General features: G+C 52.1%; 1 protein-coding gene across 1 annotated transcript in view; it reads right to left on the bottom strand.

Annotated features, from left to right (window-relative positions):
- Positions 1–1,712: 1,712 nt before the first annotated feature.
- The window catches only part of MED26 (mediator complex subunit 26), a 38,224-nt gene continuing 23,348 nt past the window's right edge, over positions 1,713–16,588 (bottom strand). The window contains exons 2-3 of the mRNA XM_082836547.1: positions 4,076–4,150; positions 1,713–3,415 (exon numbers count right to left, since the gene is read on the bottom strand). Of these exons, the coding sequence (XP_082692673.1) occupies positions 1,763–3,415; positions 4,076–4,150 (1,728 nt within the window). The 3' untranslated portion in view covers positions 1,713–1,762. The remainder of the gene's footprint in view (positions 3,416–4,075; positions 4,151–16,588) is intronic.

Genomic DNA, 16,588 nt, shown 5'->3' with positions numbered 1-16,588 from the left:
TTTGCCCTGTGGGGCTGCCCCTCTAAAGGGGTAGCTGCTTCCTTACCTGTGAAATTAAGTAGATATGGACAAGACCTATTCCAGAGTGAAAAAAACGAGAAAGCCGAAGCATACAGTTTCAGAGACAAGGGGGACGAATTAAAAGATTATCAAGGAAGTCAAGAAAGAAAAGTTATTTTTTAAAAAGTCAGCCCCAGCCAGACAGTAAGACAGCCCCAGGCCTGCATGGGGAGCTGGCAGCCTGGGGCTAGCTAGGGCCAAGGGCTAGGCTGCCAAACACAGCTTGGAGCCATGCCATTTAAGAACTACAAATATTTTAGGGGGTTAAGACAAGGTCAGTGAGACCTGGGTTGTGGAGCCGGCTTGGGAGGGCTTCTTTCTGGGGAAGATGAGGTCTGGATGGAGACAGATGTGGCCCCTTGTTCTGTCACCCAAAGCTAGCAGGTGACTCTAGAGATGGGAGAGGCATCTTGGCCCTGAGTGAATAAAAGGCAAGGTGAGGTCAGTCTCCATGCAGAAGGCTAATAGGCTGACTTTGTGACTTTGCCCTGCCCACCTCCCCATGGTCTGGCTAGCTGTGGGGCCTGAACCGTGGATATGGGGTCCAGGTCTTGGCTAATCCAGAATCCAGAAAGGGCTGATATGGCTGTAAAGGACCAAATTAAAAACAGTTCTCAGACTGGTTTGTGCAAATGTTTTTTTTTTTATTTCCACATTTATATCACAAGGTGTCCATTTACTGGACCAAATAGCAAAGTTGCTCCCTTCTGCGTCCTGAGAACACAGAAGTCTAGGTACTGTACATTCACTAAGGCTCCTTGTTTTTGCAAATTGCGTTTATGACAAATAACCATAAGGCAAACGAATCTAAAGGAATGGTTATGAGTGTTTCCAGCGTACAGACAGGTCTCTTCTCACCCAACAGTACAGCTTACACACCAGTAGCACCCACGGTTACTTTTGTGTTTTCTGGGGAGGAGACTCTAGAAAGGTGAACTTTTCTAGATATGTGCAGGAAGGGGAAAATGAAGAGGGAGGAACAAGGAACGTTATTCGTTTGATGGTCAGATGGAAGAGGGGGGTAAAATAAACTCCAGAAAACTTAAATTTTTGCAGCATTTCTTTAAAAATTGGGTTGTAACTGAAACCAGATACAAATGTGTGGACGCCCAGGGAGCATGGGTCAAACTGGCTGGCAAGCTGGCCTGCCTGATGCCAGCAGCTCGCTACAGCTGAGAAGCTTCTGGCACCATGATGGAAAAGCTGGCCAGGTGGGGTGCAAACAGAGGCCACAGCGTTGCCCACTGCCTCAAACACTCAGGGCCATGTTAAAAAACAGAAAATGCAGAGATGAGATGCGTGCTTCTGTTGCTGTGTTAAAGGTAACCTCTTCCACAGGTTTTCTGTGCCTGCCTGCAACTGAGGTCCCAGCTCACCGGGGGCTGGGAAGCGTCCACACCTCTTCCGGGGTGGGGGGCTAACGCTTTTTATAGCTGGTTTGCTATAGAGTTCTGAACTCACTTTGCTGGCCTTCCTTCCACGCGGTCCTTCCTTTGCAATTTTGTTAGTAAACTGGTAGCAGCATTTCACAAAAGAAGGAGAATTTTGAGGGAAGAGCACAGAGAGACCTAGAGACTCTCGTTCCCTCTCCCTCCCACCCCAGGCCGGACCTCCCCCCACCCTCCGGATTCCCAACCACTGGAGGCGCCGGGCTCTATGGCTGACTGCAAGGTGGGAATGCACTTAGAGCCCGACAGGCCAGTCAGTCCAAGCAGACATAAGGCAGAATGTTCAACCGCCCGTCGTCGCCGTGCGGGTCGAGCGATATGCACTGCGTCCAGTCATACCAGTTACCCTGTGTGTCATGACACCCGTTCACCCCCGGCCACTGATGGGCCTGGATCCTGTCCAGATCGTCCTGCGTGACCTCACGGCTTAGCCCTGGGAGGTCCGTGCGTGGGCTGTGAGGCACCAGCACGTGCGGCTTCCGGGCCCCGCGCCGAGTGCTCTCCTCCTGCTTCAGGTACTCGGACATGAAGTGGTGAGCGCCCGGGGTCTGTGCACCCGACGACGAGAGCAGGCTGCTCTGCTGGCTCAGGTAGGACTGGATGATCTCGTTGCGCGACAGCTCCTTCCAGTTCGTCTGTTCAAAAGGGCTCTGGAGGCTGGCCTTGGCCTCGGGCTTGTCCAGCTCTGTCCTCGGCTGCTCCGTGTGCACAGGGCTGTCGGCCCGCACTGGCTCTTTCTGGGTCAGAGGTTTGATCTGTCTCGTCATGGGGTCAAAGGTGAGCTTCCGCTCTTTTAACCGGACAGGCTTGACACCTGCCTCGGCCACCTGCCCGTCCAAGTTAACCGTGTAGTCACGAGGCCGGTACCTCTTCTTCTTTTTGCTGTCCGAGCCACCGGAGGAGGCAGCATCGCTGTCTGCCTTGGAGGAGTCCGGGGAGAAGCCTGCCCGGGGCAGGAGGGGCTCGGCCGGTGGCAGCCCTGCCTTGCAGCCCGACCCCGCGAGCCGCTGGTGGCCCTCAGGCTGCTCCAGCCAGCGCACCGGGCTCTCTGCGCTGGGCAGCAGCTCGAGCTGCCGCACGGGGGGCGTGGACGGCTGGGCCAGCGGAAGCGGTGACGGCACCTGTGTGGCATCGAGTGACTGGGGCCGAGGCGAGGGACTGGGCATGGAGCCCTTGTATGTGTATGGGCTCCGCTGCCGGGCAAAGGAGCCCTCGTGCCGTGAGTTCCGGGGACTGAAAGAGCAGCGAGGCGGCCCCTTGGGGTGGGGGGGACCTGGAGTCTCGTCCACCCTGTCCAGCTGCTGCAGCACCACAGCCTTCGTCTGCAAGCAGGGCCTGGGGGGCTTGCCCAGACCCGGGGAGCTGGTGTGTGGCCTCACGGCATTGACGGGGATCTTGCCACTGTGCTTGTCATTCTCGCTGTGCTCCAGGCGGCTGCCCTCAGGGCCCACGTGCCCGCTGCTGTCCAGGGGGCCGGGGAAGCTCTCAGGGCTCCCACTGATCCCATTGGTGGGGAGGGGGGACGAGTTGGCTACCAGGGAGTCGTGGCTCACTTTGGAGACCCTGGGAGGTGGCCCAGGGTGACCGAGGTCGCGCTGGTCCCCCCGGCGCTTGCGGCTGCCCAGCCTGTCCAGCCGCTGCCCGGGCAGCCTCTGGATGTCATTGCGGTTCTTCAGGTCATGGATGCTCTTGGGCGGGCCGCCCACCCCTGCCTCTGGCCGGCAGTTATGGGCGCCCCCGTTGGCCGAGCCGGGGGCACCCGCCAGCCCCCGCAGTGCAGCCTCATTCTGGTGCACGGGCTCGATGAGCTTCTGCCAGCTCCGCAGCAGCTTCTTGGCCCGCTTGGCGAGCTCCTCGTTCTTCGTCTTCTTGCGGACGTCGTTGATGAGCTTCCCAAGTCGGGTTTCCTACAGCCAGAGAGAGACGATGACACACTTTTAGGACAGGGGCACCCCATGAAAAGGGAGCTGAGACAGAAATGGGGGGAAGGGCCCCATGTCTCTGAAATGACCCCACTGGCCCCTAAACCACTGGCCTCCCAGACACAAAACCTACGAGGATTTTGGGTCCCTTGTGACATTTAAATTCTCAACTCCCAAGTCCTCAGACCTTATGGTCCCAGAGACGGCAGTCTCAGAAGCATCATCTCACAGGCTCCCAACTCCTGGAGGCTGTGGACGGACCATTTAAGGCTACTGCAAAGCATCCTGGGGGAGCACGTTGTGGCAAAGGCAACAGCAAACAGAGGGCCCTGAGCCAGCGTCACTCACTGGAACCTCTGCTGGGCATGCACCCCAGGGTGTGCAGGGCCTCCTGCAGAGAAAGGGGCCCCAGACTAAAGCCACCCATTTCCTGCAGTGCCTGTGGGAAGACGGTACTCTTGGAGCATGTGCTGTGGGCTGGCACAGTGCAGGCCAGGAGGGCATGCCCCCCTCACTCCTCTTAAGGACCCACTGGGCCAGTGAGCAAAGTCTCTGAGGCTCCAAGAAGCCAGGAAAGACCTGGGTTGGGGCAGCCCAGGCCCGGCCCTCACTGCCCTCCCTAGTGTTCAGGCCAGAAATGCTCACCTCCAGTGCCTCTTTGGTAATGGGGTATTTCTCCAGGCTGGAGATGACTTCCTGCACCGCCACCATGTTCCGGATCTGCAAAACAAGAGCTACTGGTCAGACCCCAGGCACTTCTCCCCATGCCAGCCTGCTCCAGAATGCTCCCTTTCCCGAGAGCCAGTGGAGCCAGCATCACCAAAGCCCCCACCTCGTGCAGCCTCCTACCTGCTCCCAGGGGCCAGCATGGCACCCAGTGCATACCCTCCAGTCTGCCTCCTCTAGTGCATGGTGACCAGTTTACCATGAGCCTGTCTATGGACACGCCCACCTGTCCAAGTGGCTGTCACACAACTGAGATTCACTGTGTTTATGAAACAAGATTCCCCTTCATATGGGAGATGCACTCAAATCTGCCATCTGATGGGAGGTTGAAAGATTTATCAAATAAAGTGCACCAAGTTGAAAAGAGCCATACATAATAATCTAATCAATTTAGTTAAATTAATGAGATCTCCAGAGTTCATCTAAAGACACCACAAGGAGAGCAAAAGTCAAAGTGGGAGAAGACCAATGCCACAGGGCCCCGAGGTTCCATCTGGAGCATACAGAGAACTTGGGCCAGGAGACACGAATAGGAACTGGACAAAACAGGAGATCGTGCAGCAGTGCTCAACTCTCTTAGTCATCAGCAGATGCAGACCGAACCCACCAGTGGCTGCTACACTGCATACACACCTGACTGGTGGAAATGGGGTTTGACAATACCAGGTAGTTCTGGGGTGCAGCCAACTCTGGGGAGCGATGGGGCTGTGTCTAGTCAAATCAAACACGTGCATATCTCATGACCAAGCAATTCTATCCCTCACACGATACTTGCTACGAGCCAGGCCCTGTTCTACCAAGGTCTGTTTCCACATAGCACTACCTTGTTGAATTATCACAACCTCAAGGGGAAGGTACTATTATTACCATCACATTTAATGAATGGGGATGGCACAGAAAGGTGTGGGTCATGTGGTCATATGTTATAACGACACCAATGTCTTCCAGGAGTTGAAGGAACAGACTGAGAAATTCAAGAGCACTAGAAATGAGCTTCAGTGCATTAACAAGGTGAAGTTCAAACCACGAAGGATGAAAAGTCACAGAAAATACATATTGTTGATTCCAATTACACCAAGCATCACAGCACACTCAAAAATTAACTCAAAATGAATCCCAGACCTAAATGTGAAAGCAAAAACTCTAAGGCTTCTAGAATAAACAGGAGAATACCTTTTCAACCTTGGGATAGACAAAGATTTCTTAGGAGCCCCAAAGCACTAATATCCAAGAAAAATACAAACTGGGCAGTGAGGAGGCCAGTCCCACAGGGACGAGGCCACCCTCTCCCTGTCCCCAGCCCTGGGATTCTGGCCCTGACAGGGTCCTGGGCTTGCCACATGGCCTGTCTCCACTCCAGTGACCTCACCCTGGTATATTTAGAGCCCTGGGTCCCCACAAACTTATGAACCAGCAATCCCCGCAGAGCGAGCCCAGTGGCACAGAGTGTCCTTGTCCTTGGGCAGACACTGTCCTGCTGCCAGACAGGAGGGGGGAGGCAGAACACCTGAGCAACCCTAGGGGCTGGCAGCAAGCTGGCACTGTAGACCCCACACAGCTGGAGACCCTCCTGGAAGCTGCACAGGGGCGGGGATGCGGTAAGGCTTGCGGGCCCCACTGTCACAGCTGAGCAGCTCCTGCACTCGGGCGGGTGTGCAAGAGAGGCTTTCGGCTTTGAGGAGGCTCTCAGGCTCTCGGCCCCGTGGAAAGTGCTACGTCCTCTGCCTTCTTCTTTCTGCCCCTGCTGCGTTGAAGTTCAGGACCCCTGAGGGCTCATCCCTGTGGCTCCACTCTGGCCCCCACTCTGGCCATGATGGCAAGGGCACTGAGCACTGTGTGGGGAGCATCACCTGGCATTCTGGAGGCAGTCAGGCCCTTGGGACCAGGAAGTGGACCAAGCCCTGCCCTGACCACACCAAACAGGCAGGAGTCCTGGTGTCTATGCAGTGCCAGGTTGGGCCTCCGGCCTCAGACACAGCAGACAGTGACACCCCGGCAGCCTGTGGCCCTTGCCTCCCACCCTCGATGAGAGGACCCTGTGCATAGCAGGGACGCCAAGGCTCAGATATAGATAGCCAAGGGGAGGCTCCCATCCAGGCTCCAGGCCTATAAAAAGTCCAGCACAGGACCCGTGGGGCAGGGAGATGGGTGTCAGGTACCAGGCAGGCCAGGGGTACCTGTGGTGAGGGCAGCATCTGAGCAGGGCCTCCCAGGGTGGACAGGAGAAGCCCCAACACCTCAGGAGATGGTGAAATGGCACCAAAGCCCTGGAGAGGGGAGAGGGGTCCAGAGCAAAGACAGTGGCATAAGTCAGGAGGCCAGGAGGAAGAACAGACCCAGGGGAAGTAAGCTGGCTACACAACCTGCCTTCCATTAACTTCAGCCACTGTGGGAGCTAAACTGCTCCCACTACCCCAACAGGCCACCCTGTTGCTAGGTCCTTCCTGGCACCCATCTGTCTGAAAATACACTCACTCACGATCACAGCAGAGACCATGCCATTACTGTGTGGGGAGGAAGCCTCTGAGCTACTCCCAGGCACTGCTCTCAAAGAGGGCTTTGGGGCAGCTCTACAGGTCATAGTGCTCAAGGGTCACTCACACCCTCCTGCTGTCAGGAATAGCCTGGCACATGTGTGGCCCTTCTGTCCTTTGGATATCTCCCTTGGGATTCATTCCCAGGGAATGAAGTCAAACCAAAACTAATAAACAAAAAAACCACCTCTCAAAACTATATGCCAAACAGCTTTCCCCAAAAGGGCAGAATTCACACATGAGGGACATCTGAACACCTGCAGCCTCATCTTCTCATTAGGGCTCCTTCAACAGATACAGATTAATGTGAATTTCCTCAATAATTAGTGAAGCCAAATGTCACCTCCTTTCTACTAATGCTGACTTCCCATGTGAACTGCTCACTGTCCCAGCCCACTTACTTTCATTATTTGACTGGCCTCTTTATTGCAAGTAAATACCATCCCAGGGTGGTGATGTCTGCCCCTGTGCACACAAGTGCCTAAATGTGCTCAGGGCTGGCGCTGCAGAGGGAGGTGTCAGGAGCGGGGAGGGCTACTCTGGAAGGGCAGGGCGCAGGTGAGGTGGGCTAGGCAGCAGGGGAGCACTCAGAGCAGAGCAAAGGCAGGGCAGGAAGTCAGTGGGCAGCCCAGGGTGTGGCCCAGGTGAACACAGTCAGCTGGTGACCACTGGTGGAACTGACTCTGTCACTACTGTGCCGAGTGCTTGCGGATCCTAGACTGGAGATTCATGAGGGACAATCAGGTATCCACGGTCAGACAGGAAAGCGAACGAACAACCATCCCAGGCAGAAAGGAGGTGAAGCAGCCAGTGTCTCCACATGGAACACATGGACACCCCCTAAACTGGCCTCCTCCAGGCCGGCTCAGGGAGAGGAGAGAAAGAACCCTCCTCAAACTGTCCTCACTCACACCTCAGGGACGCCCAGGGGCACACGCTGGGAGGCGGGGAGGGAACGCTCCTCACCACTGACCCAGTTCCCAGGGTTCTTATGCAGACCTCCCACCACGTGAGAACCAAGGGCAGGCGGGGAAGCAGCAAGGCCTACCTTCTAGTGAGCCCCTCATCACTTGCTAAGTCACTACTCCAGCCAGCCTAACCCACGACATTTGCTGCTCAACCCACGGGAGGAAGGAAGGGGCGCTGGACATGCACAGGTGACAGGACCAAGGCAGGACAGCAGCCCTCAGAAGCAGCCTGGGTAAAAGTGTGGACTACACAGTGCAGGATGCCACCACTCCCACATCACATGTCTGAAAACTGTTCTGTGAACTGGTTCAGTGGTCTGAACCTGGATCCACGTGCAGAGGTGGGGACGGCTCAGGGGGGACAGACCCACCACTGACCAGCCTCCTCCTCGTGGTAAGTCAGGGGATAGGCCCAGGCCCTGAGTAATTACCACCCTGTGGGGGATTTCCAGCCCTGATGTGAAACAAGGAACTGAGACTTCTTTGGAGTCCGCAAGGCCCCTTGCTCACTGCTCCCTTTTCTCCAGGCATCAAGGGCTCCTGCTCTACCCGAAATCCCCAATCTCTCACTAATTAAGCTGGACCTGTGCAGCCCTGGTGGCAAAGAGGAAACCCTGTACTCCCCAAGTCCAAGCACTGGTGAGACTCAAGGGCAGTAAGCCAGGGCAGGCCCACCCAGCCTGACTCTTCACAGGACCACTACTTGTTGGGTTCCTCCAGGGGCCAAGGTCTCTAGCTTTTCTCCCTTGAAACTCTACTTTACAGATAAGAAAAAACTGAGGGTCCAGGAAGGTAAAAGAGGTCCAGTGCTCACCACGCAGCTAGAAGGCAGTGGAGTGTGGCTTTATGCTAGCCTGGCACAGGGTCTGCCCAACACACACGGCCCAGCTGGTGCTTTACTAGGTAGGGTGAGGGAGGGCACCCAGACACTACCAGGCTGGTGATGCTGGCATCCCACCCACATACTCTCCCCGACTTGCCACAGCAGGGAAATGCACAGGTTACAAGAGTTCCACACAGGGCTGGCTTCATGCCCAGCAGCACCTATGGATGGCCAGGCTGCCTCTGTCTACCCCCAGGGTGCACTGGAGCCAGAGAGGTCCCCACGCCCACCCACAACATCAGGAGCTTGAGCCCACCCTCAACGCTTGCCCTAAGCTGCAGGACACTTGGTAAACGACAATGGCACTGGAGCCTCTCCCTGCCAGGCCCTGGAAGGAAATGGCACACACCGAGGATGGACTCACCCCGCCTGTCTAGCCAGGCCCTGACCACACTGTGGCCCTGCATCTATGCAGCACAGCCCACACCAACTCCTTCAGTGGGCTCAAAGCCCGCCGGGTCAGCAGCAAAAACTAGTTCGCTTTAAAACCAACCATGTGTAAGTCACTTTTTTTTCTTTTTCTTTTTAAAGCAGAATAGTCTAGACTAGAATTTACAAAACCCACTTAGCTCGAAAGGCTTTGGAAGTGTTCATCAGCAAGCAAGCTGTCCTTCCAAACCAAAACACGACACAGATGGCACCCAGAAGCAAGCAAACCTCGAGCCTTTCAGTGTGCTGAGCATTGTAAGGCCATCCTTGGCTGAGTCACTGTGCCCTGCAAGCCACACAGTGGGCGTCAGTCGTGTCCACGCGGATGAAAGAGGCTTTGCCAGGCGAGTGCGTGTCTGTGATTTGGTTCCAGTCTCACTCTTTTCAGCCACAGCAAGTCTTCCCGCTTCTGATGAACTCCACATGTTCCCAAGGTGGGTGCTATTCTGTGACTCTAACTGCTTCTACTGCAAGTCAGTGCAAGAGGCGGTGCCTGCATCTCCCAGAGAGCCTGGCGGTGACCAGCCCGTGTCCCACCCCATCTCCCTGAGCGAGGAAAAGAAGTCAATGTGCCTTGATTCTACCTCTCCGGTCGGAAGGTGCAGCCTCCTGGCCCTGTTCTGCCTTGCCTGGTACCACAGTCAGGCAGGAGCCAGGGGAACCTCCCTCAGGCAGGTGTCATGCCAGCGCCCTGCCTGGCAAAGGCGCCTTCCTCTGCCAGGACCCCATGGGAATCTCGCACTCACAAGGGTGAAGTTTCTCTCATTCACGGCGTCTGAGAGGAAGAACGACACTGGGGCAGGGGCTGTGTCTCAGCCGCAGCCACCAAGCTCACCACTTGCAAAAGCACAAAAGCACTTCCTCATCGGTGGGGCCCATCTGCTCCCCAGGAGCATCCACAGCTGGAGGATGGCCACTGCCTGCGTGGCCCTGACTGTTGTACACTCACAGCCCGCAGAGCGCCCATGGCCAGAGCAGCCGATTGCAGCTGCAACTTGGCCCAGAGGCAGCAGGCAGAGCACTGCTTGCACCTAATGAGCAGCCCAGGAAGAGGAAGCCCAGGGCCCAGGACAGCAGCCATGAGCGGCTACCATCCGTGGGACCTCTCCGAGAGGCTTGCAGAGGTGAGAAAGGGCCCTCTCCACAGTGCTGTTCCTCTCTCTCAACTGTCCCAGCAGCTCTTCCCAACAAAACTACAAACTTAAATGCTCTTGAACTCTGAATCAGGTCAACATACAATTCTTGTTGTAATTCAGCCCTTTCTGAGAGCACAAGAGCTCTCAACATGTCATCTGGGAGCTGGTTCATTCCTACACTGATACAACTGGATAGTCAGAAAGCCAAGCAGAGCGTTTTCTATCTGCATCCATGCTCGCAGAAGGGTCCAGGTGGCAGTGCATCTGATGACAGCACGCTGGGTGAGGTTTCCTCCCTCTCAGCCGTGCTCTCGTGGGAACAGCCAGTAAGAATACTAGCTGCGCAAGACGAAACACCCGACGCCCAGGGGAGGGGCACACACAGTGCTCGGCCCACACACACATAGAATACAGGCGATCCAAAACTAGAACAAACCAGCTTTTTAGGAAGTGATGGGGCCAACCTCCAAGAGAATGCTAAGTGAAACAGCGAGGTGACAGCAGTGCACTCTTGTGCTGCCGGTGAAAAACGCCTGGTGCTGGGGCTGGGCAGAGAAGCAGCCGGGCCAGACCTGGCTTCCAATGCTGGTCCAACTAATAAGACTTAAAGCAAGACCAGCCACCAACCTGAGCCCAGCTCTCCCTCTGGCAGCCGGAAAGCCTGGGCGGAATGTTGGGAAAACCACAGACTGTGTTTGTAGATCCTCAATGGCACACTGACCACCATCCTGGGAGACTGTGCCCACAGTGGTCAGGCCAGGAGAGGGTCCTGTGCACTGTCCGCCAGGCCGCTCTGGGGTTTCTAAGATCCCTTCAGGCAGCACAGTGCCTAGTGTGGCGCCAAAAGTCTGCCAGTCTGCTCCTGGGCTGCTATAGGATCCTGAGAACAGGGGATATCCTAGAATTTCCCTCAACAAGTCACCAAATGCAGGCCTGGAGGATGCAGGAAGGGCTGGTTATGGCCCAGTCCTGAGGCATATGTAGAAATGGCCAGTGGCAAGGACAGAAGTAACAGGTGAGGCACCACAACTGAGGCTCAGCTGAGCGGCCAGGAGCACCAAAGTGGCGATATCAAGCAGGCTCCTTTAGGACATGAGAAGGACTATGGAGAAGAGAACCAAGGACATACCCCTTCTCAGAGGGCCTCAAGCCCAGAACTAGTCCCAGAACCTAAGGCTGCCAAGCCTAGATGGGTAAAAGTGACCACACCCACAACCGACGACCAGGACTCCCGTGGTAAGCAGTAAGAGTGTGCTACAGACACGTGACTGACTCGCAGGGTCTGGTGGCCCTCACTTTCCTGGGCACTCCACACGGGGTCACCAATGTCTGTTCTGAGCTGGGTGGATGTGAAAAGAGTAACAGGAACTGCCAGAGCCTGGGTGGGGGCCACACTGGTTAAGTCATTTGGTGAGTCACAGGGTTAAGTACGGAGGAGCCCATGTCACCTTCCACAGAACAGGAATCTGTGAGATCCGCAAACTCACCAGGCCCTAAAGGTAATTGAGGGAGGGTATGCCTGTCCTACATGACACAGCAACCATCAGGCAGGACATGGTCTAATGGGCTGCGTGAACTCCATATTACATGCTCCAGGGCAAAAAGCACCAGAGAAGACTGTACACAGGAGTTGAGCAGAGAGCTCTGAGCCCACCCACCTATTCCCTCAGCCACTAAGTGGGAAGATGACAGAAGCTTCCTACAGGCTCCTGGGAGGGGGACAAGAGATACACACATGAACACCCAGGACAGGGCCTGGCTGGCACACAGTAAGCGCTCAAGAAAGGGGGTCACCACAGAGCCTGTCATGGGACTTGAGAGGGATCAGGTTCAAGGCCACCTCTTTCCCCCACCTGCTGCCCTGGGCTCTGTGTGGAGCTAGAAGAACAGCAGTGGGCATGGGGACTTTCTCAGTGGGCATTCCTGCAACAGGGGCCACCGTGGAGAAGACCAAGGACATTGTCACATGGAACAGGAAGGTAAGTCTGTGCACTGTATCAAACATCATGTAAGGATGAACACTCATACCCCAGGACCCAGCAATTCCACTCTGGGGTAGGGACCAACAGAAATGTGAGCATGCATGTGCTGAGAATGGTCAGAGCAGCCATATTCAGAACAGCCCCATCTGAAAACCACCCACGTGGCCACCAACAGTATAATGGATGACTAAATCATGGTCTAGCCATTCAACGTCGAATGAACACATTACTGCTACTCACAACATCAAAGATAAATCTCAAAACAGGCTGAGTGAAAAAGCCAGATACAAAAGAATACATTCTGTACTGGACTGGAAGCTCAAAAGCAGGCAAGACTTGTCCATGGTGACGGAAGTCAGGGAAGTTGGGGGTGCAGAGACACTAGGAGAGGGAACAAGAATGGCTTCTGGGGAGAAGCTCTATTCCATGACCTGGGTAGGGGTTTCTGGGGTATGTTCACTTCATAAACGTTCACTGAGATGTAATACTTACAACTTGTGTACTTTTCTGGATATATGCTACACTTTAATGAAAAATTGGTCTTAGAGGCCACCCCATCCTAGAAACAGATGCCAGCACTACTGGGGTTGAAAAGGAGGGAGAGGTGTTGGCGAGCCAGCCCCTCACCCCCCACTTGGCAGCAGAGACCCTCTCAAGGTCTGAGAACTACCGCACCAGGAGCCCAGGCTACCTATGAGATACCCAGTGTGTGCGACGCTTCACAGCTCACAGAGAAAGGTGTCCACACGCTCCTATCCTGGGCAGAGGCCAGTCTGAGGAAAACAAGGGCGCTCTTTAGGTTCCATGGAAGGAGCACCGAGCAGGTCAGAGTCCCCAGGAAGGAGCAAGCTCTAAAGTTACTGGAGAGAGGCAGGCAGGCAGGCAGCAACCACTGCCTGGGCATTACTAGCCAGCATCCTGGGTGGGTGGGCAGGCGGGCCTCTGTCTCCTACCACACAGTGGTTCTCTCCTGAGACCACAGACTTCCAAAGTAGGTGTTATGCCACTTCCACAATGAGGAAGCCAGGGTGCCCATCACACACCTGGCCACAGTTTCATTACTAACCTAACCTGCTAATCCTGTGCAGTTAGCCCATACCTGCCTCCACACAACAGGCCATCAGCAAGTCGTATTGGTGACAAGGGCAGAAACAGCTGGCTCAAGGGAGAACAGTGGAACAATTTGGATGAGGAAAATTCTGCATGCCTACACCAGGAATGAAGATAGCAAAGAAAGACTAGATATTAAAGTGGGGGAGGCAGATAACATTCAAAACTCAACTTAATCTGCCATATTAAGAGGCCAAAAATGAAAAGCCTTATGATCATTTCAATAGATGTAGAAAAAACATTTGACAAAATTAAACATCCATTCCTGATGAAAACTCTCAGTTGGCTAGGAGTGGAAGAGAACTTCCTCAGCTTGATAATACCCACGGCTAACATCATATGTGATGGTGAAGGGCTGAATGTTTTCCCCCAGAAACAGGTACAAAACAAGGACATGTGCTCACCACTTCTATTCAGTCTCATCAGGAGATTCCAGCTAGTGCAATAAGGCAAGGAAAAGAGATAAAGAAAGGGAGGGAGGGAGGGAGGGAGGAACAAAAACCATCCAGTTTGGAAAGGGGGAAGTAAAACTGTCTTTATTCACAAATAACAGAACAGTCTATATGGAAAATCTTATAGAATCTACAAAATAAGAATAAGTGAGTTTAGCAAGGTGGCAGGATATAAGTTCAATATAAAATTCCACTGTATTTCTATATGCAAGCAACAAACATTCAGAAACTGAAAATTTAAAAACCAATTCCATTTACAATAGCAATTAAAACTATGAAGAAAATAGATAGCTAGTGGGAAGTAGCTGCATAGCACAGGGAGACCAGCTCAGTGCTTTGTGTCTACCTAGAGGGGTGGAACAGGGAGGATGGGAGGGAGGCTCAAGAGGGAGGAGATATGGGGATATATGTATATGTATGGCTGATTCACTTTGTTATACAGCAGAAACTAACACACCATTGTAAAGCAATTATACTCCAATAAAGATGTTAAAAAAAAAACAACTATGAAGAACTTACAGATAAATTTGACAAAAGATGTAAGACCTCAACACTGAAAAGTACCAAACATGGCTGAGGGACACTACGAGACGCCTCAATTAATGGAAAGATATACCAAGTTAATAGCATGGAAGAGTCAATATTGTTAAGATGTCAGTTCTCCCCCAAACTGATCTATAGATTCAATGCAATCCCAATCAGAATTCCAGCAGGGTCTTTGGGAGAAATTGACAAGTTGATTCTAAAATGTATATGGAAACGCAAAGGTCCTAGAATAGCTAACAAACTTTGAAAAAAAGAAAATCAGAAGCCCCCATTATCTGATTTTTAAGACATTATATAGTCAAGACAGTGTGGTATTGGAGCAAAAACAAACAAACAGATCAATGGAACAGAGTAGAGTCCATTTAACAGGTCCACACATACACAGGCAGCTGATTCTTAACAATAGTGGTAAGGCAATTCAGAAGTGAACGAATAATCTTTCAACAAATAGTGCTGGAATAACTGGACAGCCATAGGCAAAAAACAACAACACTGAAACAAAACATCAAATCCTTGACCTCTATCTCATAAGACATACAAAAATTAACACAAAATGGATCATAAACCTAAATATAAGAGTTAAAACTACATAATATACAGAAGAAAACACAGGAGGAAAATCTTAGTGACCTTGGGTTTAAAAGGCAAAGACTTTAGTAATATGAAACAAAAAGTACAAACTATAGAGAAAACAAACTGGATTTCATCAAAATTGAAAATCTTTGCCCTTCAAAAGATGACACTGTTATGAAAATGAAAAGGCAAGCCACCACTGGGAGAAAATATACATGAATCATATATCTAAGAAAGGACTTGTCTCTAGAATATATAAAAATCTCTTTCAATTCAATAATTAGGCAAAGAACCCAAGGGGGAAAAAAATGCTCAGCACTATTAGCCATCAGGGAAATTCAAATTTAAAACACCATGAGATACCACTACATACCTATTAAAATAGCTAAAATTAAAAAAGATTGACCACATGGAGTGCTCATCAAAATGTGGGACAACTGAAACTCTCATACACTGCTGGTGGGGTGGGAGTATAACATGGTATAATCACCTTGGAAGACATTTTGACAGATTATTAAGCAACCCAAAAGTCCATCAACACAAGAATGGATAAACAAATTGTAGTATATCCATAAAATTAAATGTTAGCAACAGAAAAGAATGAACTATTCATATATATACAACATGCATGAATCTCAAAATAAATATTAATGAAAGAAGAGCCCAGACACCACCCTGCCAAAAAAGTACATACTGCATGATTTCACAAAATTCTAGAAAAGGCAAATTAATCTACAGTGACAGTAAATCAGCAGTTGCCTGGGGATGGGGGTGGGCTGAAGGGAAGATTACAATGGGACAAGAAAAAACTTTTGGAAATATCTATTACCATGACTGTGATGATGGCTTCTCAGGTGTATTTACAGATCAAAATATATCTAATTGTACACTTTAAGTGTGCACAGTTTATTGTATGTCAATTATACCGCAGAGTTGTAAAGCAACTATGGAGGCAGATGACAGATGCGACAGGTCCTAGAAAAAGGAGGAGGGGTGGGAGGCAAAGAGGAGGAACACTTCTTTGTTGGAGGTTAGGCATCAGATGCCCCTCCTGGGCTCAGCCCTCCCTGGGGAGGAAGGTCAGACAGAAAGTTCCTTCCCCCCTCATGAAGATGAAATGAAGAAGGCTGTCATGCCTGGGCCTCCCAGGGGTATCATAAGGACTGCATGACAAAGGCACGTGTGTATAACGCACTCCTAAAAGCAGCAGGCATCAATCCATAAATATATTTTCTTCCTGGACATTCTGCTTGCCCCTACAACACCTGTGCATCAACAGACTGCACATCCTAACTGTGGGCTTGGAAAAGGTGACTCCTGGCTTTCCTTCAGAAAACGCACTATGGCTGGAGCTGGGTGACAGTGTCTTATAGGTTGTGAAATGAAAGGCTCACTAGCCGCCGAGGACTGAACTTCAGGACATGTGCCCTCCTCAGCCTGCCTGTGGGGTTTTGTCATACTTCAACTGGAAACCCAGGAGAGGGAGCCAACTTCCCATGCTCACATGGGAAAGGCCAGTGGCCACAAATATCTACAGAAAGTCTTAGGCAAACAGCAGTCTGTTCTCCCCTCAAACAGTTGGTGTGAGCGATAACCTGTCTCCATCCTCCTGACATGAAAACAGCCTCAAAGCATCTGACAGCTTCTTTTCCCCCCTCACTCTTCATGGTTTTCTGCAATGTATTAAGCTTCTGTGACTGAAAGTGTCTGAAATCCTGACTTCCCTCAAGACAGCTGAGCTAGACCCTTACTACTCTCAAGTGTGAGTGAATGGATGAATGAATGAATGAAGGACGGATAGATAAATGAAGCCCCATCT

Source organism: Leucopleurus acutus (assembly GCF_964270905.1).
Source record: "Leucopleurus acutus genome assembly, chromosome: 3".
NCBI classification, from domain to species: domain Eukaryota; kingdom Metazoa; phylum Chordata; class Mammalia; order Artiodactyla; family Delphinidae; genus Leucopleurus; species Leucopleurus acutus.
Note: the sequence above shows the minus strand (reverse complement) of the source record. Positions and strands in the feature narration are given on the sequence as shown.